The 25,957-nt window shown below is 46.8% G+C and overlaps 1 protein-coding gene across 3 annotated transcripts in view; it reads left to right on the top strand.

Annotated features, from left to right (window-relative positions):
- Positions 1-9,792: 9,792 nt before the first annotated feature.
- Positions 9,793-25,957, top strand: part of NDUFS4 (NADH:ubiquinone oxidoreductase subunit S4) — a 74,709-nt gene continuing 58,544 nt past the window's right edge. For 2 of the 3 annotated variants that reach the window (XM_029072435.2, XM_029072386.2), the window contains exon 1: positions 9,793-9,905. In XM_029072435.2, the coding sequence (XP_028928268.1) occupies positions 9,826-9,905 (80 nt within the window). In that variant the 5' untranslated portion in view covers positions 9,793-9,825. The remainder of the gene's footprint in view (positions 9,906-25,957) is intronic. The other variant, XM_029072514.2, reaches the window with a different exon arrangement.

The raw sequence follows: 25,957 nt of genomic DNA, 5'->3' as shown, positions 1-25,957 counted from the left end.
TGATTCTATTTAGTTGCCATTGTTTTTATGAGATGTTCTTCCCCTCGACTCTATTTATTGCCATTGTGCTTGTCTGCCCGTCTCCCCCGATTAGACTGTAAGCCCGTCAAAGGGCAGACACTGTCTCTATCTGTTGCCGACTTGTTCATTCCAAGCGCTTAGTACAGTGCTCTGCACATACTAAGTGCTCAATAAATACTATTGAATGAATCCGGGCTCCACCACTCATCTGCTGTATGATCACTATTGAATTGAATTGAATTGAAGTTGCTTCACTTCTCTGGGCCTCACATGCCTCATCTGAAAAATGGGGATTGAGACTGTGAGCCCCACATGGGACAGGGACTGTATCCAACCCGATTTGCTTGCATCCATCCCAGGGCTTATTCATCCCGGCTCGGCCACTTGTCAGCTGTGTGACTTTGGGCAAGTCACTTCACTTCTCGGTGCCTCAGTTACCTCATCTGTAAAATGGGGATTAAGACTGTGAGCCCCAAGTGGATCAACCTAATTCCCCTGTGTCTACCCCAGTGCTTAGAACAGTGCTCGGCACATAGTAAGCGCTTAACAAATACCAACATTATTATTCATTCATTCAATAGCATTTATTGAGCACTTACTAGGCGCAGAGCACTGTACTGCGCTTGGAATGTACAATTCGGCAACAGATAGAGACAATTCCTGCCCAATAACAGGCTCACAGTCTAAACCGGGGAGACAGACAGCAAAGCAAAACAGAACAAAATGAAACAAGACAAGACAACCTGGCACATAGTAAGAGCTTAACAAAAACACAATTACTATTATCCTATTCAGTTCAAAGGGCTCATTCTTATTTCCAATGTCACTGTAGCTCATGCTGACCGTATGATTTGATCGAGAGTATAATCTTTTTATTATATTATTTTCAAAGCGTGTCATATTTCCCCCCTCTAGACTGTCAGCTCGTGGTGGGCAGGGAACAGCTCTACCAACTCTGTTGAACTGTACTCTCCTAAGGGCTTAGTAAGTGCTCTGCACACAGTAAGTACTCAGTAAATGTGATTGATTGATTAATTGATTGATTGTATTAGTCATTGTCAAGGTCAGGGTAAGTCTGGTAGACATAGGGCAGGGAGAGTCCCAGGTAATTCATTCAATAGTATTTATTCAATAGTATTTATTGAGCGCTTACTATGTGCAGAGCACTGTACTAAGCGCTTGGAATGTAAAATCGGCAATAGATAGAGACAGTCCCTGCCCTTTGATGGGCTTAGAGTCTAATCAGGCAATGCCCCCTGATCAGAGTTCTGATCCCCCCAGCATCCTTAGAGGGTGTATAATGGTGATATTTCTTAAGCGCCTACTATGTTCCGGGCACTGTTCTAAGTGCTGGGGTGGATATAAGCAAATTGAGTTGGACACAGTCCTTGTTGCTTAGTCTCTCTGGGCCTCAGTTACCTCATCTGTAAAATGGGGATTAAGACTGTGAGCCCCACGTGGGACAACCTGTCTTTCTTGTATCTACCCAGTGCTTAGAACTGGGCTTGGCACACAGGAAGCGCTTAACAACTATTTACGGTTAATATCTACGTTATGGAGTGGGAGAGGAGGGAGGATCAGCAGAGCTGACTGAGAGTCCTGAAACCAGAGATCAGAATTCAGACTCATTTTCATGGAGGATTCTTCCAGATCCGAGTGGGATTCTTGCACTTTCGAAAGGAGAAATACTTCACCTGAAGAAAACATGATCTAAGAAGGAAACCAGTTCGAATTTGATTTTTTTGTTTGTTTCAAAGGTTGCCACGGATGGAATGAATACCTTAGGGAACTCGAGTTTGCTGTCTACTACCTACTATGGGAAATGATTTAATTTAAAATAGGCATATGGGTAGCGTTTTAAGGTTTATAATTTGCTAAAGGAAAGAAACATAGTAATTTCTGAGAACTATCCTTTTAGTTCTGATTTGGGAGCCTGGTCGCAAGAGGTTGATATGTAGATGAGACATTAAGAAAGACCAGAATACCCTGTTATCACCTCCTCACATGTGACTCTGAAACACAATAGCCTTGAAATACCATTCAGTCACCCATTTGGCATTCTATTGAATTCACCCTCTTTTTCCAGGTCTTCACACTGAAAAGCCAACACTTTAAACCTTATGGGCTTTCAAGAGAAGGGGAATCTGAAGGCAGAAGTCCTAATTATGATGGAGGTTTTCTAAATCTGATGAGGTGACACATGAATGGTTATAAAGTTAGCAACCAATCTTCCCTCTGTGGTGAATTCTTTGAAGACCGGGTCGCTGGGAAAGTGATGGCCAGAGGATTTAAACACAGAGTTCAGAACTATTTACAGGGAGAAAAAGTTGTGGTTCATTTCTGAATGCTCAGAAATAGAAACACGGTTACCAGGAAAGTGTCAAATGTGAGTATCGGCTACATCATTTTCCTTGAGGCAGATTGGGGCCTGTGGCTTTGAAAAGTGGAATTTTGTACAGTCAGTCAAATGTATTTATTGAGATTTACTGTGTGCAGAGCACTGTACTTAGCACTTGGGAGAGAACAATACAACACTGTAACAGACACATCCCCTGCCCACAGTGAGTTTACAGTCTAGATGGGGAGAGAAATATCAATATACGTCAATAAAATTACAGATATGGAAGTAAGTACTGAGGGGTGGGGAGAGGGGGTGAATAAAGGAAGTTAGTTAAGGTGATGCAGAAGAGAGTGGAAGAAGAGGAAAGGGGGGCCAGAAGAGAGTGGAAGAAGACTTAATCAGGGAAGGCTTCTTGGAGGAGATATGCCTGCAGTAAGGCGTTGAAGGTGAGGAGAACAGTTGTCTGCCTGTAAAGAATGTCACCCATCTGGGCTATGTTTCTGTGATTATTTCAAGCACCCAGGCACCTGGAAAAAGATCTCTCCAGAAAATGAGAGGCACAGAGCAACATGGCAAATTCCAGGATAAGGATTTTTCCTGCATTTACTGAATAATGTAGTTTTACTTTTAAAATTCACCTTTTGCCAAAACCACCTCGGTTTGAAATTAGAAAATCAAAATAGTAATTAAATGGCAATTAAAATGTGCGAAGTAAGAATCAAGGGCTAAATACCTATTTCATCACCCTGCAGAGAAAATTGAAAGCAATTCAAGGTAAATTTCTCACAGTATTCCATTTCAAAAGAAAAGCATTTGGGGGGGGGGATTTGTCTTATTAGCTTTTACGTATGTCTTCTTAGTGTCATATTGCACTCACCCAAGTGCTTAGTACAGTGCTCTGCACACAGTAAGTGCTCAATAAATATGATGGAATGGATGAAATGAATGAATATTATACTGCTGAAATCTAGGATTTTTTTTTTACAAAGAAAGACTGATATATAAATTACCCACATGATCTGAAATTCCTTGAAGGAAACAAGATTTGTTCTCTATTATCAAAGGTTTCTATAATCTCTTAAAAAGATCTTCTCTCACAGCAAAAACAGCTCTCTGAACCCAAGACATTCATATGGTACCCTTATAGCATTTGCTTAATCTGAAATCTACTTTTCTAACATACCTTTTTATCTTCACCCTAGGAAAAGGAGGAAAAAAGAACCGAGAACATTTTCCACCTGCAGTAAATATACTGCCAGAAAAAGAAACAAGGAATGATAAAGCTACAGGTTCAGGGAAGTCAAACAGAAACCAGATAGGGAGAAAAAACTCCAATTCAAAAATGAATCTTTATGGCCAAATGTGAATTGTTGCATTCTCTTGAAAAGGGATGAGAAAAGTACCCATTCCATGTCACTGTTACAAAGCTGTTATTCGATAATTCAAAAGGAATAGTTCTGCTGCCAGACAAGTAGGGGTTGTTAACACATTGAAAACAACTATTCTTAGTTCCTGTCACCACTGAAATATTTGTCCCCACAATATTTGATCTTAAATGTTTGTGTGTTAAGTTCCATTTCCTCTTTAACGAAAGGGCATTGCAAGGAACAGAGAATGAGGGTCAGGAAAGATCTCTGTCAGTCAAACAATCAATCAATCATTCAATCATATTTATCGAATGCTTACTATGAGCAGAGCACTTACGAAGCACTTGGGAAAGTACAATACAACAGAATGAGCAGACAAACCCATAACAAGCTTTCGTCCTAGAGGGGGGAGGTAGATATTATTTTGAATAAAGGTATTCGTCGAGGTGTTTGTAGCTAAGAGGGGAAATGCCAAGAGTATAGAAAACTAAAGTGATATTTTATCAGGCAAACAGCTGAGGGGAAGAAAACCAGTGTATTAGAGGGCTCTGTTTCCTGCCGTTTAAGGCTCAAAGAGTGAGAGTGGTCTTTTCCAAGAGATGTTTATCACAGTCTCTGAACTGATGGGAAAGACACACAGACACAATACGGATTAGGAGCCCCTTTGATGAAGTCTCCCTGATTTGGACTTTGTTTTTCACTACTTCAAGGAACACCAGATAATCTCCCTGAAATGAATACTTTCTCTTTTGAAAAATGACTGAAAAAAAAAGGTAATTGGCCAGTGCAGGGTTTATGAGAGAAATAATAATAAATAACAATTATGATATTTGTTAAGCACTTACTAGGTGTCAGGCGCTGTTCTAGGCTCTGGGGTAGATACAAGCAAATCAGGTTGGACGCAGTCCCTGTCCCACACGGGCTTAGTCTTAATCCCCATTTTACAGAGGAAGGAACTGGGTCACAGAGAAGTGAAGTGACTTGCCCAAGATCACACAGCAGACAAGTGGCAGAGCTGGAATTAGAACTCAGGTCCTTCTCATTCCCAGGCCCATGCTCTGTCCACCAAACCACAGAGAGTAAATAATGATTATGTAACATCACAACTCAGTGAATTCCCAAACAGAATTTCCAAGTTCCACAGAAACAGAAAGAGAAAAGGTAATGAGTGGAAAACGTCTTGTGATTAAAGTCTGTTTCGGACAGATGGATCAATTACAAACTTTCTGGATAGGTGCGATTTGTTCATCTCCAAGTTAAAAACCTTCAAACTTTTGCCTGAGAAATGTAGGTGTTCTTTTACATCGCCATTGATTTTAACAAACTTTATTGGAATTATTTCTCATGGTGCTCATGTATTTTTCTAAATTAGTGTCCCGCCTAAGAACTCTTAAAGAGACATGCGATTCCATATGACATCTATGAAATGATGAACAACCCACACTACAAAAATCCAACAACAAAAATTGCAATTAGAGCTCATTTTTCTGTCTTGTCTGATTTTCTTATTGTCCCTTAATTCGCCTACTGGTTCTAGAAGGGTAAAAATTGTCCCTCATCTCCGTCTTGGCAATCTGGAAATTATTCTGATTTCCTTTTGACTTTGCTGGAGGTCCCAACCTCACAAAGCTGATAGAGGATTTTCTCAGGCAGGCACTAGAGAAATGAGCTTTTGCTTGTATAAAATGTGGTGTTTGTTAAGGGACTACATATATATATATATATATTCTCTATCTGTTGCCGATTTGTACATTCCAAGAGCTTAGTAAAGTGCTCTGCACTTAGTAAGCGCTCAATAATTACTACTGAATGAATATATATATATATATACACACATATATATACATATATACTTTTATATATGTACGTATGTATATATAAATATATATATATATATTCCTTGCTGCTGACCACAGAAAGCAATATGTCCAAATTTCAAGGCAATATCCACTCAACTCAAAATATTAATTTAAAAAGTGGCCATCAGGTAAGGTCAGGGTTTTATTATGAGCAGAGATAATGCTTCTCAAGTGTGATGGGACCCTTAGGTTTCTCAGACAGGGAATTAATGTCACTTTTACCTCAGAAATAATTCCTGTTGAGGGTGAGTAGCCCATTCTTCAGAATGACACAGGGTCTTGTGGCTTAATGGCTGATGATGTCAAAGAGCCATTAATATGCTAAGCCTTTCACTTGCTTGGGATAGCTCTATCCCTCTCTGCTCCCAATTGTTAAAAGTAGGGTGTGTGGACGGCTGTTGATTTTAGGAGCAGTTTAGGGATTTTGGTTGAACCTCTGAAAAGTCTTCCTGGAGAGCCTATTTGGCCTTCTCAACCATTAAGACTATCTCTCTTTTCAATCCTCGGCCAAAAGTTAGGAGCTCCTTCTAGCCAAGTTTCATTAGGTTAGACGAGGTTTAGTGATGCGCCCGCCAAAATCGACACAGAATTTGCACGTTCTAAAGGAAATACGCTGAGTGGTTGGAAGGAGCTACGGAAAAGGGGATTTTTACCTATTTTAAAAAAATAAAAATAAACAAGGGACCATTTTAAAAGACAACCGTGGTAGAAAATTGGATCCAAGAGGATGAAACCATTTAACGCAACTGGAGGTGTTTAATAAATAATCGTTGAAGATGGTTTATAAAATTATATTAAATGACATTCATCAGACATCTCACTTTCTATTCTGCTCTAGCTTTTCTATGTCGTTAGGGCGATCGGGGCCCTGATGGAAGTTTAATGTCGCCTAGAATGACGATCTTCTGTGGAAATGGTTTCGAACATTATGAAGAATGTGAACACTTATAAAGCAGGTTCGAGTGCCAAAACTCTCTGGAAAACATGTATTCTAGATTTTTTTTTCCACTACTTGACATTTTTGTGATGAGTTGAATGTGTCATCTAAGAGGAGAAAAGCCATAAACCACCCCGTAACTACAGGATAAATATGCCTAGCGCCTGTCTCTCTTTTTCAACAATATCAGACTCCACCAAGGATATTTAAAAGCCCTTTGAACCCAAGAGTCTTTCAAAAGTTCTGCGAGTTAATGACCATTTCGACAAGTGAGGTGCCTGGCGGCCCTGCTATAGAAGCCCTGTAGTTCTGAGTTTCGAGTAGATTAACGGGGGAAACGTAATACCAGACTCCCTTCCAAATGTTAGACTGATATCTCCACTTGGAATTTTATCTGGGAAAGAGGATTCATGGAGAAGGAACAGGAGACGAAAAACCCAGGAGACTAATCAATCGATTGCATTTATTGTGTGTTTAGAATGTGCAGAGCACTGTACTATAAGCACTTGGGAGAGTGCGATATTAGAACTGGTAAATCTGCCCACGATGAGCTTACAGTTTTAGAGGGGGAGACGGATGTTAATAGAAATAAAATGCAGATTGAGAAATCCTGAGCTCCCAATCTCCCAAGGAATAAATGGCAGGGAGGGGTAGGGAAATGCGAGAGAGGGAAATTGCTTCTGGCAAACTTCAACATGCGTGGAATCTTACCTAGGGGCAATCTTCGGGAAAGGCTGCTTTTTCAGAAACAGAAATTTTCAAAAAGGACAGATTGGATTGCATGGAAAAATTGCAAAACTTTTCTGTTTAGAAGAAACTCCAACAGATTCATCTGTCTTTTCTCAACTTTTTGTATTTATTACTTGGCTTTATTTTACTGTGATATAGTAAGAATCTTTGCAAGGAAGTAGGATCTTTTTTGTTTACTTAGTGCAATTTATTAAAGTTTACATCTCCGGAAAACGGCATTGACAAATGCCTTCAATCGTGGCATATTGATGTCGCCATTTTACCGACTGGAGACATTATCCTTATTTTGTACTGTCGCTCAGAATTTTTTGCTAGGTATTTATTTTCTTTCTATATTTTACGTTAAATTGAAAAAAAAATAAATAGAAAGGAATTCTGAAACTGAGCGGGGAAAAAATATAAAAACCATAAAATAAACCCAAATTGTAGCCCATTTGTTTCCGTGTGTTTTATGTGATTTCCTAGAAAGGTATTTATCATTCCGTGGTATTTATTGAGTGCTTATTATGTGCAGAACATTGTATTAATAATGTATTTGTATTTGTTGGTATTTGTTAAGCGCTTACTACGTGCAGAGCGCTGTTCTAAGCGCTAGGGTAGATACAGGGTAATCAGGTTGTCCCATGTGAGGCTCACAGTTAATCCCCATTTTACAGATGAGGTAACGGAGGCACAGAGAAGTGAAGTGACTTGCCCACAGTCACACAGCTGCCAAGTGGCAGAGCCGGGATTCGAACCCATGACTTCTGACTCCCAAGCCCGGGCTCTTTCCACTGAGCCACGCTGCTTCTCTTGGCGTTTATGTGAAAGAGAAAATACAAAAGAAAAAGGAATGCAGAAATTATAGGAAGAAAAGTTGTGGCAATGGTTTATATGAATAGAATGGCATAACCTTGAAATGCCATAATCACATTTTCTGTCCATGTTTGATTTATTTTTATTCTTTAACCAAAAAAATGCAGTCAGAATTTAATCGTGAAAAAGATTCCCTTCTCCTTATAGGGAGATGTTCTCTCCCCTGCTCCCGAAATCTCTGTTGCTGGGCTATTTGGGTGATACAGTTGTCAAATTCATGTTTAAAGGTGATTACGGTTTAAATTCCAGTTTTTCATTTGAAAGAACGGTGAGTGTAAAATTGAACTAGAGTGGCCTCGTGGAAAGAGTACAGTCCTGGGAGTCGGGAGAGCTGGGTTCGGATCCTGGCTCCACCACTTGCTTGCAGTGTGACTTGGGCAAGTCACTTCACTCCTCCATGCCTCAGCTCCCTCATTAGCAAAAGGGGGATTAGATACCAATTCTTCCTCTCTCTTAGCCTGCCAGCCCCATATGAGGCAGAGATGGTTTCTGATCGAATTGCATTCTCTCTACCTGCTTAGTACAGTGCTTTTCAACAGTATTTATTGAGCACTGTGTGGCTCACTGGAAAGAGCCCAGGCTTGGGAGTCAGAGGTCATGGGTTCGAATCCCCGCTCTGCCACTTGTCAGCTGTGTGACTTTGGGCAAATCACTTAACTTCTCCGTTCCCTCATCTGTAAAGTGGGGATTAAGACTGTGAACCCCACGTGGGACACGTCTTATTTCTACCCCAGTGCTTAGAACAGTGCTTGGCACCTAGTAAGCGCTTAACAAATACCAGTATTACTATGTGCAGAGCACTGTACTAAGCGCTTGGAATGTACAAAGCTTTGCACATAACTACTTAATAAATATCACAATTATTCCTGTTACTGAAATATAAAGGACTGCATCCTATAAATGCCACTGGATTTGCTGCATAACTCTGGTGATTTCATGGGACGGGCATGATAACAACTGTTCTTTTTTCATTTATTTTCTTTTATTGTATGGAAGACCTGGGTCCAAGAGATAAATCGAAGCCAGACAATTTTAGCGCCATCGAAAATCCAAATGCACACCCATCTACAAGCTCCTTGAGGGTTAAGGACCGTGGTGTGATAATAATGACGACGATAGTCTTCGCTAGGCGCTTACTATGTGCCGAGCACAGTTCTGAGGGCTGAAATAATTTAAGTGCTTGCTTTGTGCCAAGCCCTGCTCTAAGCGCTGGGGTAGATACTAGGGGAATGAGGTTGCCCCACGTGGGGCTCCCAGTCTTCATCCCCATTTGACAGATGAGGCCACTGAGGCCCAGTGAAGTGACTTGCCCCCCCAGTCCCCCAGCCAATGTGCAGAAGACCGGGCTCAGCGCTTGGAACAGAGAGAAAGAGAGAGAGAGAGACCATCCCTGCCCCCTGAGGGGCTGACAGGGTGAGTTAGATGGGCGCAGCGCTTGGCAGAGAGTGAGGACTGAAGGGCCGCCTGATGATTGACAGGGCCCGGCCCCCCCCCGGGCCCCGCCCCCCCGCGCCTGCGCGCGCGGGCCTCGCTTCCAGTCCGCCGTCTTCCGGCGCGCGGCGGGCGCGTTCGCGGGCGGCCGGGGGAAGGGTGTCCCCGGCGGGACGCCGTCGTCGCGCGCGCCCCCCCCCCCCCCCCCCCGCCCTGTCCTTGGCCGGCTCCCCCCCCCCCGGCCGTCGGTGAGGCTGCGCCAACATGGCGGCGGCGATGGCGGCGGCCGCGCTGAGGCGGCTCGTGTGGGGGGCGAGGCCCGGGCCAGCGCGGGCGGCCGACAGGTAACCCTCCGCCCCCCGTCCTTCCTTCCTTCCTCCTTTCCCTCCGTCCGTGGGGGGGGGGGGGGGGGGGGCCGCCGCCGCCAGGGACGAGGCCGAGGCCAAGGCCGCGGGCCCGGCGCGGGGCATGTCGGGAAAGGCCTGAGAAGCGGCCGCTCCTCCCAGAAGCCCCCGGGCCCGGGCGGCCCCATGGCCACACCCACCTCACCGGCCTCACCCCTTCGCCCCTGTCCTGTCTCCTTCGCCCCCTGTCCTGTCTCCTTCGCTCCCTGACCCTCCTCCTTCACCCCCTGTCCTGTTCCCTTCGCCCCCTGACACTCCTCCTTCACCCCCTGTCCTGTTCCCTTCACCCCCTGATCCTCCTCCTTCACCCCCTGTCCTGTCCCCTTCGCCCCCTGTCCTGTCCCCTTCGCCTCCTGTCCTGTCTCCTTCGCCCCCTGTCCTGTTCCCTTCGCCCCCTGTCCTGTCTCCTTCGCCCCCTGTCCTGTCTCCTTCGCCTCCTGTCCTGTCTCCTTCGCCCCCTGTCCTGTCCCCTTCGCCTCCTGTCCTGTCTCCTTCGCCCCCTGTCCTGTTCCCTTCGCCTCCTCTCCTGTCTCCTTCGCCCCCTGTCCTGTCCCCTTCGCCTCCTGTCCTGTCTCCTTCGCTCCCTGACCCCCCCCCTCCTTCACCCCCTGTCCTGTCCCCTTCGCCCCCTGACTTGTTCCCTTCACCTCCTGTCCTGTGACCTTCACCCCCGTCCTGTCTCCTTCGCCCCCTGTCCTGTCCCCTTCGCCCCCCGTCCTGTTCCCTTCACCTCCTGTCCTGTGACCTTCACCCCTGACCCTCCTTCTTCACCCCCTGTCCTGTCTCCTTCACCCCCTGATCCTCCTCCTTCACCCCCTGTCCTGTCCCCTTCACCTCCTGTCCCCTTCGCCCCCTGTCCTGTCCCCTTCGCCTCCTGTTCTGTTCCCTTCCCCCCGTCCTGTCCCCTTTGCCCCCTGATCCTTCTCCCTTACTCCCTGACCCTCCTCCTTCACCCCCGGTCCTGTCTCCTTCACCCCTGACCCATCTCGTTCGCCCCGACCCTTCTCCTTCGCCCCCTGACCCTCCTCCTTCATCCCCTGACCCTTCCCCTTCACCCCCTGACCCTTCTTCACCTCCTGACCCATCCCCTTCACCCCCTGACGCTTCTCCTTCTCCCTCTGACCCGTCCCCTTCACCCCCTGACCTTTCCCCTCTGTCATTTTCTCTCCTGACCCGTCCCCTCTGTCCCTTTCTCCCCTGTCCTGTCCCCTTTGCCCCCTGACCCTTTCCCTCTGTCCCTTTCTCTCCTGACCCGTCCCTTTCGCCCCCTGACCCGCCACTCCAGGGCCTGTCTTCCTCTCCCCGTCGCCCCCGATCCATCCTCATCACCCCCCCCCGTCCCCGTTATCCTCAGAGCCATCCCCATGTCCTGTCCCCTTCACCCCCCTCCTGTCCCCTTTGCCCCCCGACCCGTCTCCACCCCCTGACCCCGACCTCCTACTCTCTGACCTATCCGCGTCTCCTCCGTCCCATCCCTGTCATTCATTCAGTCGTACCCCTGACCCTTCCCTTTTGCTCCCTGACCTATCTCTGTCGCCCTCTGATCTGTCCCCCTGCCTCCTGACCTATCTCTGTCGCCCTCTGATCTGTCCCCCTGCCTCCTGACCTATCTCTGTCGCCCCCTGATCTGTCCCCCTGCCTCCTGACCTATCTCTGTCGCCCCCTGATCTGTCCCCCGCCTCCTGACCTATCTCTGTCGCCCCGTCATCTGTCCCCCTGCCTCCTGACCTATCTCTGTCGCCCCCTCATCTGTCCTCCTGCCTCCTGACCTATCTCCGTCACCCCCTGACCCTTCCATTTTGCTCCCTGAACCGTCCCCCCGCCCCCAACTATCCTCATCACCCCCATCCCATCCCTGTCACCCCCTGCCCTGTTCCAGTCGCCCCCCCCCTCGTGTCCCCTTTGCCCCCTGCCCCATCCCGTCCCGTCCCGTCTCCCCCCACCTTGCCCACCCTTGCCCCAACCCCCCGCCTCATCGCCTCCTGCCCCTTCGCCCCCATCTTTCCCTAGCCCTGTCGCTCCATCTCTCTCCCCCCCCCGCATCCCCTCATTGCAGATGATCATTTTTGCAGTCATACGGAGAAGCGGCGTGGCCTAGTGTAAAGAGCACAGCCCTGGGAGTCAGAGGTCGTGGGTCCGAATTCCAGCTCTGCCACTTGACTGCTGCGTGACCTTGGACAAGTCACTTCCCTTCTCCGAGCCTCATCTGGAAAGTGGGGATTGAGATCGTGATCCCAACGTGGGGCGGGGACTGTGCCCACCCCGATTTGCTGGTATCCACCCCGGCGCTTAGAACAGTGCCCGGCACGTAGGAAGCGCTTAACAAATACCATCATTATTATTACTGTATTTTTGAGTAGGACAGGAGAAGGCCTTGGCACCCACCTTTAGAAAGGAGGGGAAAAAAACCCGATTAAGTCACAGTCCAGAGTGTAACTCAGACACCCGGGAAAGATTCTAGAGTAAATGGTTGGGAGTGTGTGCATCATCTCTGTAAAGTCTGGGTTGTAAAAAATAATTCTTTGAAAAGAGATCCTCTCCCAGGATGGGCTCTCAAAAGTCAGCACTCCTCAGTGAGGCGTCAGTAAGCGCCCCTCGGTTGAGACCTGCAATCCAGACCTGCACCCATCTGATAATGATAATTATGGTATTTAAGTGCTTACTACGTGCCAGGCGCTGCACTGAGCGCTGGGATAGATACAAGCTCATTCATTCATTCGATCGTATTTATTGAGCGCTTACAGTGTGCAGAGCACTGTACTAAGCGCTTACCAGGTTGGACACGGTCCCTGTCCCACAAGGGGCCCCCGGTCGTAGTCCCCGTTTTACAGATGCGGTAACTGAGGCACGGAGAAGTGAAATGACTCTCCCAAGGTCACACAGCAGACGGGTGGCAGAACTGGAATTAGGAACCCCGCTCCAAGGCCTGAGGCCACGCTGGCCGAGGATCACATTTTGCTTACCTGTCAGAGGGATGTCAGGTGGAATGGCCACCTCGGAATCTGTCTCGTTGGGGTTTCCCCTAGACGACTGCGGCCTAAAAGCCTTAGCCTAAAAAACAAGAAAATGCGTCCGGCTCGTGCGTGTGCTTCATCCGGTTGGTGTCGGTCGCTTCCTAGACTCGTTTCCCTTTGCGATTGAAAAATAACGGTTGGGAGATTTGTGTAGCGACTCTGGATTTCTGTGTTAAGCCTTCCAGCCTATATTTACCCAGTCGTCTCCTTCGCCAACCGTTATGTCATCAATTAGAGATTCGGTAATTGAAACCACAGTTAAAACGTAGGCTGGAAAAGGATCTGAAATGAACATAATCAACATGTTCTTCGGGCTAGTTAATGTTCCCCATTGAAAATAGGATCTTTGTTCCCCAGTTTATTCACGAGGCAGGAGACAAGATAGAGGGGTTTTCAGTGGCTTGAATACCTGACAAGCTGGCAGGGTCAATCTCCAAAGTCCAGCACCTTTCCAATTCACTCGATCAATTCATTCCGTCATATTGATCGAGCAGTTACTGGGTGCGGAGCACTGTACTGAGCGCTTGGAAGAGTAGCGTGGCTTAGTGGAAAGAGCCCGGGTTGGGGAGTCAGAGGTCGTGGGAGCTGATGCCGCCTCCGCCACTGCTCAGCTGTGTGACTTCGGGCAAGTCACTTCACTTCTCTGGGCCTCAGTTCCCTCATCTGTAAAATGGGGATTGTGGCTTGTGAGCCCCAGGTGGGACAGGGACCGAGTCCAACCCGATTTGCTGGTATCCATCCCGGCGCTTAGTACAGAGCCTGGCATAGAGTAAGCGCTTAAAAGGCGCCACAATCCTTATTGTTATTATTGCTGCTGCTCTGCCAATCAAGCGATTGTATTTATTGAGGGCTTACTGTGTGCCGAGCACTTTAGTAAGCACCTGGGAGAGTACAGTAGAACAGTATGGCAGAGTTGTTAAACTTGTTCCCTGCCCATGGCAAGCTCACAGTCTAGAGAGGGAGAGAGACATTAATATCAGTCAGTGAATTAGAGGTATTTAGTGAGCGCTTACTAGGTGCAGAGCACTGTACTGAGCGCTTGGGAGAGTACAGGACAACAAAATTAGCAGACACGGTCCCTCTAGCGAGATCCCATCCTAGAGAGGGAGTGACGTGAATATGAATAAATAATTTCTAATGATTTAAAGGTGCTTATCTAAGTGTGGGGTTGGGGCGAGCGTCAAATGTCCAAAGGTCATAGATCGAAGCGCTGAGATGATACACACAGGAGAATGTGCAGGGGACAAGAGGGCTTAATTGGGAAGGCCTCTTGGAGGAGATGTGACCTGAGTAAATGTTTTGAAGGGGGAGGGGATGGGGGGGCATAGGGAGGGGGATGTGGGAAAGGGGTCGGCCGCGAGATAGACGACATCGGGGCCCAGGGGAGTAGAACGGGCGCTAGAGGAGCGGAGAGTGCGGGCCGGGCCGGAGTGGACGATCGGTGAGGTGAGGTAGGATGGTGTGAGCTGTTTGCTTTAGAGCGGATGATAAGGAGTTTCTGCTGGATGTGGAGATGGTTGGGCAGCCGTCGATGGTCCCTGAGGAGCGCGGAGACCCGGACTGAGCGTTTTTGGTGAAAAGGGATCCAGGCAACCGAGTGAAGTACGGATTGTAATAGGGAGGGGGGCTGGGAGGTCAGCCAAGAGCTTATGCCTTTGTCAAAGCAATATAATAATAATGTTGCTATTTGTTAAGCGCTTAATATGTGCCGAGCACTGTTCTAAGCGCTGGGGGAGATGCAGGGTGATCAGGTTGTCCCACAGGAGGCGCACAGTTAATCCCCATTTTACAGATGAGGTAACTGAGGCCCAGAGAAGTGAAGTGACTCGTCCAAGGTCACACAGCTGACAAGTGGCAGAGCTGGGAGTCGAACTCATGACCTCTGACTCTGAAGCCCAGGTTCTTTTTCCACTGAGCCACGCTGCTTCCCTAATATGCATAAATAATGTACAGAATAATAATAATAAGGATGGTATTTGTTAAGCACTTATTGTGCACCAAGCACTGTTCTAAGCGCTCGCAGAAATTCAAGGTAATCACGTCCCGCTTGAGGTTCACAGTCCTAATCCCCGTTTTACAGATGAGGGAACTGAGACACAGAGAAGTGAAGTGACCTGCCCAACGTTACACAGATGACAAGCGGCGGAGCCGGGATTAGAACCCACGACCTCTGACTCCCAAGCCAGTGCTCTTTCCACTGAGCCATACTGAGTGGTGGATGGATGGAGAACAGCAAGGTTGCCTCAGAGGTGGCTAAGGTCACTATAGGAGGGCTAGCCTTTTTTTCTTATTTACGGTGTTTGTTAATCGCATACCATGTGCCAGGCATTGTACTGAGCGCTGGGGTAGATCAGGTTGGACACAGCCCATGTCCCACATGGGGCTCTCAGTCTTGATCCCCGTTGTACAGATGCGGGAACTAGGCCCAGAGAAGTGAAGCGACTTGCCCAGGGTCACACAGCGGACAAGTTGGGCCAACGGCCGGTCGAACCCGGCTCCTTCTGACTCCCAGATCTGTGCTCTTTCCATTAGGTCCCTCTGGTTCTCCATAAGGGGAATTTACTGTTTGGCATGTGGAAACGGGAACCTCCATCCCCCTCTAAATTCTCGCTTCTCAAGGTCGTGGAGGTGGATGTTCTACTGTTCCTCAAAACTTTTTTATACTCAAGACATTAAAGGCAATTTTCCCTGTGCAAGATTCGTCACAAATAGCTTGGGATGTTGAAAACTTTATAAGGACTTGGTTTTCCTCAGTGAAGTATTGCACATCATTATGGATCAGATCAGCTCGTGGCCAGGGAGTGTGTCCGTTTATTATGATTTTGTACTCTCCTAAGCATCTAGTACAGTGCTCTGCACCCAGTAAGCACTCAATAAATGCGATTGAATGAATGAATGAAGCTGTCACTGGCAGAGCAATTCTGATATGTTATTTAAATCAAAATGAGTTTGATTTAAGGGGTGTCCAGAATTCTTTGTAGTGCCGTCTGTGGCTACTGTAGATGGAACATGAGCTCACTGCAGCAGGGGATAAATAGGTTTTGTCGGTGTTTTTGAATATTTCTACGAAGCACTTGGCCACGATGGGTGACGAGGTGGAGCCTCCTATCATCGGGGGATGGAGAAGCCCTACTACAAAGTGGAATCTGAAGAGATCAAGGTTGCGCTGGGGCATGATCGAGATCTACAAAACCGTGAAAGCTATGGACGGGGTAGATGCAGAAGTTGTTTCATAAATCCCTTATCAGGTCGAGGAGATTCCCATTGAAGCGGATAGGTGGTAGATTAAAAACAAATCCCTCCTTTCCCCTTTGCCCACTCCCTTCTGCGTTGTCCCATTATTCTTTCCCCCTCCCAGCCCCAAAGCACTAATGTACCTCCCTTAGTACAGTGCTTTGCACACGATAAGTGCTCAATAAATACGATTGAATGAATCCCTGTAATTTATATTAATAGCTGCTTCCCTCTCTAGACTGTAAGCTTGTTGTGGGCAGGGAATGTATCTGCTTATTGTTCATTCAAATGTATTTATTGAGCACGTACTGTGCGTAAAGCACTGTATTAAGCACTTGGGAGAGTGCAATATAACACAAGACAGACATTCCTGCCCACCGTGAGGTCACAGTCTTGGGGAGGAGATGGACATTAATATAAATAAATTGTTATATTGTACTCTCCCAAGGACTTAATACGGTGCTTAGCACACAGTAAGCACTCAGTAAATATGATTGAAATAAATGAATGAAAAGAGAGGGAAGGAAACACAACTTTACCTGGTGGGTGGTGAGCATAAGGCCGCAGACAGAAGCTGTCGGCAGGCATGAGAGGGGTTAGGATAAGTTCTTGGACAGGTATACACTTTTTTGTCTTCCTAGAGGGGAGGATTAGGAAAGAAGAAATGTGAGGTGGAATATCCGTGAACGGGAAGGTAGATGAAAAGAAGGGCAGTCATCCAACAGTCAGTGATATTTATCGAGCGCTTGCCTGTGTGCAAACCAAGCACTAAGCTCTTGGTAGAGGAGTAATAATAATAATAATGATGTTGGTATTTGTTAAGCGCTTACTATGTGCCGAGCACCGTTCCAAGCGCTGGGGTAGATACAGGGTAATCAGGCTGTCCCACGTGAGGCTCACAGTCTAAGACTACAAGACACGATCCCTGCCTTCAAGTAACTTTTAGTCTAGTGGAGGAATTGACAATCTAGTTGTCCAAGCTTCCTGTTGGACACAGAATGCAGGACAGAATGGACCATTGGTCTGCTCAGTGATAGCATCCCTTTATTCTTATTCAGATTTTCCTGGAAATTCTGTTTCTGCATGAAGACAACTCTTTTGCTTTGTCAAAAAACAGTTGTGAACCGGAATACTTTTTTTTTTTTAACATCAGTTTCTCTTTCTCTCTGTTTCATCCCTCCCAACCGTCACGCTGTTCAAACTCATAAGTCATCGGAACAGTAGGACCATCTCTGTGTTTTGGGGGTTCTCGAGAGGCGGCCAACGGTGGAGAAATGTCATGTTTTATGGAGTTAATAATAATAATAGTATATTTTAAGTGCTTAGTATGTGCCAGGCACTAAGTGCTGGGGTAGATAGAAGGTAATCGGGTTGGACGCAGTCCCTGTCCGACGTGGGGCTCGCAGTCTTAATCCCCATTTTACAAATAAGGTAACTGAGGCCCCGAGAAGTGAAGTGACTTGCCGGAGGTCACCCAGCAGACGTGGCAGAGCCGGGATTAAAACCCAGGTCTTTCTGACTCCCTGGCCCGTGCTCTATCCACTAGGCCATGCTGCCTCTTTAGGCCTATTCTGTGGCTAACAGTCCTGGCCTCGCTGCCTTTGGCTCTGTTTTGTTTTGTTTTTCCCCTCTCGACATCTCTCCAATATATGCAGAAATGGTAGAGGCATTCCAAGACCTCTAATGGGTGGGAGGTGTTTGCGGACTGGCATAATGTACGCAGATGGTGGGGAGAGCGGGCAATTGTTTTACTTAATGACAAGGGGAATGCTTTATGTCACTAACAGCCTCCGAGATGAAAGACACACATTGATGGGAAACCAAACTAGCATCTTGCCCGTTGACTTCATAAATGTGGACCGAAAATATTCTCATCAAACAACTCTCCCGACCGTTGGCAGTTGAAGATCCCTAATTAGAGACTCACACGTTATAGCGGAGGTTCTCCGAGCGCAAAGGGGGTCAGAGCTGTGTCGGTGGACGATAGAAACGGAACTCGGGGAACCCGGGTCCGTCCAGCAAAAAGAGCGGCAGTGGGAGATGTTCTCCCTGAAGGTTTCGTGGGTATTTCTGAGGGTGAGAAGGGAGACTGGGATTGTTGGAGCCACCCAGCGGAGGGTAGTTTTCAGTCCTTCGGTTACACTATGGTCGAATTTGTCTTCCAACTCTGCCGAATCGTTATATTGCACTCTCCAAGTGGTCTGCACGCTGTAAGCGCTCAATAAATACGACGGATCGATCAGTCGGTCGGTGGAGTACCACGCTGGTCGGTCATCTGCAACTGACGCCCGATTTTCAGCCGGGACGGAGCATCATCCGAGGCTCGGTTTTACCGTGTCTTTAAAAACGCTTCTCCTCGCTCTGTGTTGCCCCACATCAGCTCTCCCAGCAGCAGCCGTGCGGGTGTCTTGCTCATTCTCCTCGGGTGACCTACCCAGGTTCCCTGTGTTGAGGAGAGAAAAAGTCTGGTGTCGGGAAAGTAAAACAGAAGCATGGGACACGTTCCTCGACCACACGGAGCTTTCATTCTGAAATGGGGAGGCAGACCCAGAGACAATTACAGACGGGGTAATCGGCACACGTAAAATTGACCGTGCAGTCGGCCGCGCGTGTGAACGTAAAGGGTAGAGTAGGTGAATAGATCCGTAAATAGATGATGGGTTGGTGTGACTTGGGTTTCGGGAGCAATTTTGCATTTTGGCACCATCACCTGTGCCGTAGTAATGAGTTTTCACTAGCCATTTTGGATCGGATGCGACAGCAGAACAGGGGAACGTTCTTCCAGCAGCTCGTAGCCACCCAGATACAACCCAGGGCAGTGTCGGGAGAAATAGCCGTGCATAAACCCGTGGTGTCCAGATGCGGAATAAGTTTTTTTCAGAACGTGGGGTTCGGCAACAATACGACCCCCGAGTTTTAAGGGGAGAACTATTATCTATTATCTCTTTAAAAATTAAGTTGAAAATTTAGTATAGAGGCATCTAGGGAGTGAAATGTGTCTTTAAACTTTTATGAAATGTATTTTTTTTTAAACAAAGCTTCACGGTGGCGTCGCTCCTGCTAGACGAAATGGAATAATCTGGAGATATTCCTTTAATGAGCTACCGCTAACTACTGTGATTTGCGGCTGCCTAAATTTTCATTTGACCTGTGATGATGTCGCAGAAGTACATTAACGTTCGACTACTCCAGACAGACTGTGGGAGGTTAGAGAATTCGTGTGGGCAAGCATTTCATGCAGCTGTTTATAACAATGAAATGGTAACGCATAAGGTTATTTTCATTCGGGACTTTTAGAAACTTAGTCGAGAGTTTTTAAAAGTCGCCAAGTTGAACCCAGGCTTTTTATGCTTTGTCTTTGTTTTATGAAAATGACAATCTTAATGTTCATGTCGCTTCCGGTTTTAAATTTAAAGCTGAATTCCAAAATGGGCAGCAAGGAAGTTGCTAGTGTCTGCAACTCAATCCAAGACAGGAATCTCGTTTTGAATCAGGCGGTCTTCAAGTTAATTATAGTTTTAGAGCAATCGATACAGTCACTTCTCTTATAATGTGAGAATTGGGGTCTTAAAGAGTCTCATGTGAAGGAAAATTGTGTAAGAGGACTTATGCCTTGGCATAAGCTACGTGCATATAGATGCTTTCCTTCTACACAGGCAGATGCGTGTTATTGGAATAATGGTTCCTTGAATCGAGATCTCTCGAAAGCGTGTACTGAAAATATATATTTGAGCAAAATTGACGTTTGGTCCTTTTCAAATAATCCAATTTCTTCAATAGAGAAAATGTATTCAGAGACCTTGGAATAAGACAATTAGAGGAATCTTTTAAAATGGGTTAGCTTGATCCATGTTGGAAGCTAATTCATTTTGTGTGTACACACTCTTTGCCCTGCCGCTCTCATTGAATAATAATAATAATAATAATTGTGGTATTTGTTAATCATTTACTATGTGCCAAGCACCGTACTAAGCCCTGGGAAAGATACAGGACAATCAGTCCCCACGGAGGGCTTGCAGAATAAGTAGGAGAGAGAACAGGTTTTGAACCCCCATTTTGCAGATGAGGGAACTGAGGCCCAGAAAAGTGAAGCTACTTGCCCAAGGTCATCCAGCAGACAAGTGTGAGAAGCAGCGTGGCATAGCGGATAGAGCACGGGCCGGGGAGGCAGAAGGTCATGGATTCAGCTCCCAGCTTCAACACTTGTCTGCTGTGGGCAAGTCACTTCACTCCTCTGTGCCTCATCTGTAAAATGGGACTTGTGATTGTGAGCTCCATGTGGGACAGGGGCTGTGTTCAACCCAATTTGCTTGTATCCCCCCCAGCACTTAATAATAGTAATGATGGTATTTAAGTGCTTACTCTGTGCCAAGCACATAGTACACAGCCTGGGACATAGTAAGGGCTTAACAAATACCACTTTATTATTATTATTATGTGGCAGAGCCAGGATTAGAAGCCAGGTCTTTCTGAGTGCCGGGCCCGGGCCCTATCCACTAGGCCACACTGCTTTTCCTGGCGAGGCCAACCACTGGTTTAGGACCTGAGGGTGCCCGCTGGTGGGCTGCTTAGGGCCCGGCAGCGGGTGTGGGACCAACTTGGCTTCTTCCCGAGCGGGCGTGGGAGTCGTGCAGCGGCGGGAGGCTGGGAAAGAGCGGCCGTCACCCTTTTCCGCCGGAGCCGGGCGGCATTCCTCAGCCCGCCCACGTCGTCGTGGATGGTCACGGCCCTCGGAGCGGAGGAGGGCAAGCGGCCACGAGGAAGCTCAGCGAAAACGCATCCGACCTTAGGCTGCAAACACCTCAACCTTTTCCATTATTCCTCAGAATATTTATGCCGAAAAGCTCCGTCTGCAACCCAGCCCTCACGCCTCGCTCCCCTTAATGCCGGCCTACTCACTGTACCCCGATCTTGTCCATCTCACCACCGACTGCTGGCCCACGTCCTACCTCCGCTCTGGAACTCCCTGCCTCTTCATATCTGAAAGACGGTGACTCTCCCCGCTTTCAAAGCCTTATTGGAGGCCTGTCTCCTCCAAGAAGCCTTCCCTGACCAAGCCCTCATTTCCTCTCTTCCCACTCCCCTTCTGCGCCGCCCTGATTTGCTCCCTTTATTCATCCCCTCCCAGACCCACAACACTTATGTACATATCTGTAATTTATTTTTATTGATGTCTCTCCCCACCCCTAACTCTCGATGTGGGCGGGGAATGTGTCTACCAACTCTGTTGTATCGTCCTCTCCCGAGCGTCCAGACCAGCGCTCCGCACACAGTAAGCGCTCGATAAAATGACATTGTCCCATTTTATAGGTGACAAAATGTGGCGATCCATCAATCAGTGGTGTAAAATCAGTTGATGAAAAATTTCTATCAGTGAACCCCAAAGACCGCCAATCTTTAGCGGAAATCTTGGAGTGGGAATTTCAGAATGAAGGGAGAATGTGGGCCTTACCACTACATGTTTACTTTTTATTACAAAATTGTTCAGTATATTATTTTTATCAGGGCTCAAGAGCTAGGGTTTAGTTCATCAGCCTAACCAAATTACTTCTCATCAAATGCTCTCTTCAGTGTGTGCTATTTGGGTGTTTTTTTTTAATCTTTCTCCTCCGATGCCCATATTTGATAATTACACATCAGCATCGTTTCAGCAACCTTGATTATTCTTCATCACTTACTAGAAGATGAGTGCATTTGTTGAGTCCCGATTTTCATTATGGTCAGCCAGATTGACCCATCCCAAAATTGACTCCTGGAGTAAGTTCGGGATTTTGGAAAGGACTGAAATGAAAGATTTCCTGGAACAGGGAAAACAAAAAATGGGGCAGAAAACTAAGGAGATTAAAAATGAAATGAAGTGGAAAAGAGCATTTGAAAGAAGAAGTTTTAGTGAAAAAAAAGATTGCGTTTTGATTTCCTCTGTACGGCATAAATTTGGAGAGCTAATTTCTTTATACTTGATTAGTCTATTAGTCATTCACAGAATGAAAATAGTCTACACACTTTGTACAATCATAATTCTAGTCCCTTTTTGTGTGGTTATTTTTGCCCTCAGTTGGTTCTGTACATTTATTCATTTGGTTGTAGTTATTGAGCACTTACTCCGTGCAGAGCAGTGTACTAAACGTTTGGGAAAGTGCAATAGAGCAATGAAAAGAGATGATCCCTGCTCACAGTTGTGTAGTTCTCTGCATAGAGTAGGCACTGAAATGCTGTTGGTAGTGAGGCATGTGTACCCTGTTCTGGTTTGGGCTGCTGCAGAAAGCCTCTCTGGTACGCCCAACTTCCCTGGGTTTGAAACAGGTTCTAGGCAGAACCCAGACTTCTTAAAGTTTAGGTCTCTGGGAGGGAGGTGAGCTAATTTTGATTTTCTCTGAGGAGGCACCCGGAGCAGAGTTGACCCAAGGTGTGGGTGTGTTTGCTTGTACGTAGAAGGAAAGAGGAAGGGAGAAAGGCGAAGAAGAGGAGGAATGAAACAGATTATTGTTATTTTATTATTTGTGGTATTTGTTAAGCCTTACTGTGTGCTAGGCACTGTACTAAGTGCTGGGGTAGATACAAGCTAATTAGGTTGGACACCGTCCCTGTCCCGCATGGTGTTCACAGTTTTAATTTCCATTTTACAGAAGAGGGAACCGAGGCACAGAGAAGCAGCGTGGCTTAATGACAAGAGCCCGGGCTTGGGAGTCAGAGGTCATAGTTTCTAATCCCGGCTCTGCCACTTGTCAGCTGTGTGACCTTGGTCGAGTCACTTCACTTCCCTATGCCTCAGTTACTTCATCTGTAAAATGGGGATGAAGACTGTGAGCCCCACGTGGGACAATCTAATTACTTTGTATCTCCCCCAGCGCTTAGAACAGTGCTGGCACATAGTAAGTGCTTAACAAATACCATCATCATTATTATTATTATATCTGTCCTCCTGCCCCCTAGACTTCGAGCCCCATGTGGTATGGGGGCTGTGTCTGAACTTTTTACGCTCTAACTACCCCTGCACTTAGCACAGTGGTTGGCACATAGTAAGAGCTTAACGAATATCAAAATTATTATTATTATTTCACTGGCCTATAGTAAATAATACTGCATAACATTTTATATTGTGGTGCAGTACTTTAAAGAATTAATTGTTTCCACCTAAATTTATTCCTCCTAATCGACCTTGTTCTCCATATTTCCCTCAAAAGCTGTTTCCACTTGCAGGTGTTTTCCTCCGATTTTAAATAAAGGACCTCTTAGCCTAATTGCTGGACTTATTCTTTTAGCATCGAGTAGAATGAAAATTGGCAAACTAATTGTAGTTTTGAAGTTCAGTTTCCTTTTAAAGATAAGAAATAGAGATTAAAGCCCATTCAGACAAGAAGTATTTCCACTGCCAAGGGCATGTCTTTATAGCCAGTCAGTGGCATTTATTGAGCGCTTACTGTGTGCAGAACGCTGTACTAAGCACTGGGGAAAGCACAATACGGCAGTAAACAGACACATTCCCTGCCCTCAATGAGCTTACAGTCTAGAGGATCAGCCACCCTTGGCAAATATAGACTACATTTATACACTAGATTTCAAAATGTATCATTTCAGCATTTTTCTTGCTGTTGCTGGTTGCACTTACCCTTTTCCTCCAGCTCCCACCGAATGTACAAATCAGAATAAGATCACTGGAGGCAAGGATCAAGTCTTTCATTTTTACTGTACAATCCCAAGGGCCTAATACCAGGCTGTCCGTATAGAAGCAGCGGGGCGTAGTGGATAGAGCACGGGCCTCGGAGTCAGAAGGTCATGGGTTCTAATTCCGACTCCATTACTTGTCTGCTGTGTGACCCTGGGCAAGTCACTCGGTTTCCTCATCTGTACAGTGGGGATTGAGACTGTGAGCCCCACGTGGGACAGGGACCGTGTCCAGTCCGATTTGCTTGTATCACCCCAGCGTTGAGTACAGTGCCTGGCGCATAGTAAGTGCTTAGCAAATATCGTGGTGGTTATTATTATTATAGAGGAAACGCTCAATACCGTCAAATGAATTACAGTTCAGGCAGGTCCCGGGAGATGAACACTTTATGATTCAACCCTCCCGGGAGAAGAGGTACAGCCATCTCTGCTTGTTGCCTTTACCCCACGTTACAACCCTACAACCATCCTCGGGATACAACCGTCGTTGTCTGATGCCTCACCCCAGGGTACCACCTAACCAGCTCCCGATACGACCACCCCGAGGATACAGTCCGTGGTGTTCGATGCCGAACCGCGCACGTCCAGCTCGCCGTCGCAGCCGAAAGGTCCAGGTGAGTAAATCCCGGCCCTTCCGCCCTCTCCCCGGGCCGAGATGAAACCATCGGCGGTCCTTGGGTTTTGAAGGAAACTCTCGCCACGTTCTGGGGCAGATTTTCAAGACCGAGGAAGAGAAGAGGCCTAGGAGCAGATAGCCAAAGAAGCTGTGGAACTGGGGAGGTATTTAACTTGAAAAGTGGACAAGCCGAGGAATTCAAGTTCCTCAAGGGCCTCCTCGAACTTGGACGGACACGCGCGTCGTTGCGGATGAAGAACAGGGGAAGAAGTCACGGTTTCTCCGCCGTCAGCCAAAACGTGGGGATTAAAGAGGCTTTGCGTCAGTTTTCAAGAAGGCAGACGAATTTACGAATGCGACTGATGAAGGCACTAAAGAAGAGAGAAGTTCAGAGGTGTTCGGAAGGAATTAACTTGCTACAGAGTGTTTTTAGAAGAAAAAAAGCCTGCTCAACCAGAATTGAACGGATTCTTCAGTGAAGTTGAAAAACCACCACTGCTCTTGTCAGCGGGCCAAGTTTCTATGTCTGCAGCCCCTTGCAGTCGGAATCATTTCATCCTCATCTGTATGTGACGCGCTGCTTTGAATTACTGCAATAATGAGTAAACAGTAATTTAGTTACATTTATAATTACAGTACTTAGTATGAAAGGGAATTTCGTACCCCTTTACCAGAAGTCCCGGCATCTGTCGTAATTGATAACATGTAAATCTTCGGGAAAGCACAGCATGACCCGACTGTTTTCAAGGAACAAAACCCAGTTGCAGCAGGGGATAGGTCTGTATCTTATTAATTCCATTTGAGAGACTTATGCTACTTCTCACACTGTGCATGCTTTCCCCTTGTGATAATATCTCCAAAAATAGATGACCACCAGATTAGATCATTGGATGATGAACTCTGATTTAGCTCTGATTTCTGGATTATTTCTACTGGCAAATGAGAAGCAGCGTGGCCTAATGGCAAGAGCACGGGCTTGGGAGTCAGAGGTCGTGGGTTCCATTTCCACCTCCGCCACTTGTCTGCTCCGCGACCTTGGGCAAGTCACTTAACTTCTCTGGGCCTCAGTTACCTCGTCTGTAAAGTGGGGATTGAGACTGTGAGCCCCACGTGGGATAACCTGATCATTTTGTATCTACTCCAGCGCTTAGAACAGTGCTTGGCGCATAGTAAGAGCTTAACGAATACCATAATTATTATTATTAAATGAGGCGGGGGTTTTCCGAGTCAGTTCTTTTCCAGAGGATCTGGGTTCTGATCCCAGCCCCGCCATTTGGCTGCTGTGTGACCTCAGGCAAGCCACCTAACTTCTCATAGCCTCCGTTTCCTCGTTCGTTAAAGGGGGATTCAATACCTGTTCTCCCTCCTACTTGGACTGTGAGTCCCACATGGGGCAGGGATCTAATTAAACCATTTCTACCCCAGCACAGCACAGCGCCTGACACATAGTAAGTGCTTAACAA

Source organism: Ornithorhynchus anatinus, chromosome 1, assembly GCF_004115215.2.
Source record: "Ornithorhynchus anatinus isolate Pmale09 chromosome 1, mOrnAna1.pri.v4, whole genome shotgun sequence".
NCBI lineage: Eukaryota > Metazoa > Chordata > Mammalia > Monotremata > Ornithorhynchidae > Ornithorhynchus > Ornithorhynchus anatinus.
The sequence above is the reverse complement of the archived record's forward strand: the minus strand, read 5'-3'. Positions and strand labels throughout refer to the sequence as shown.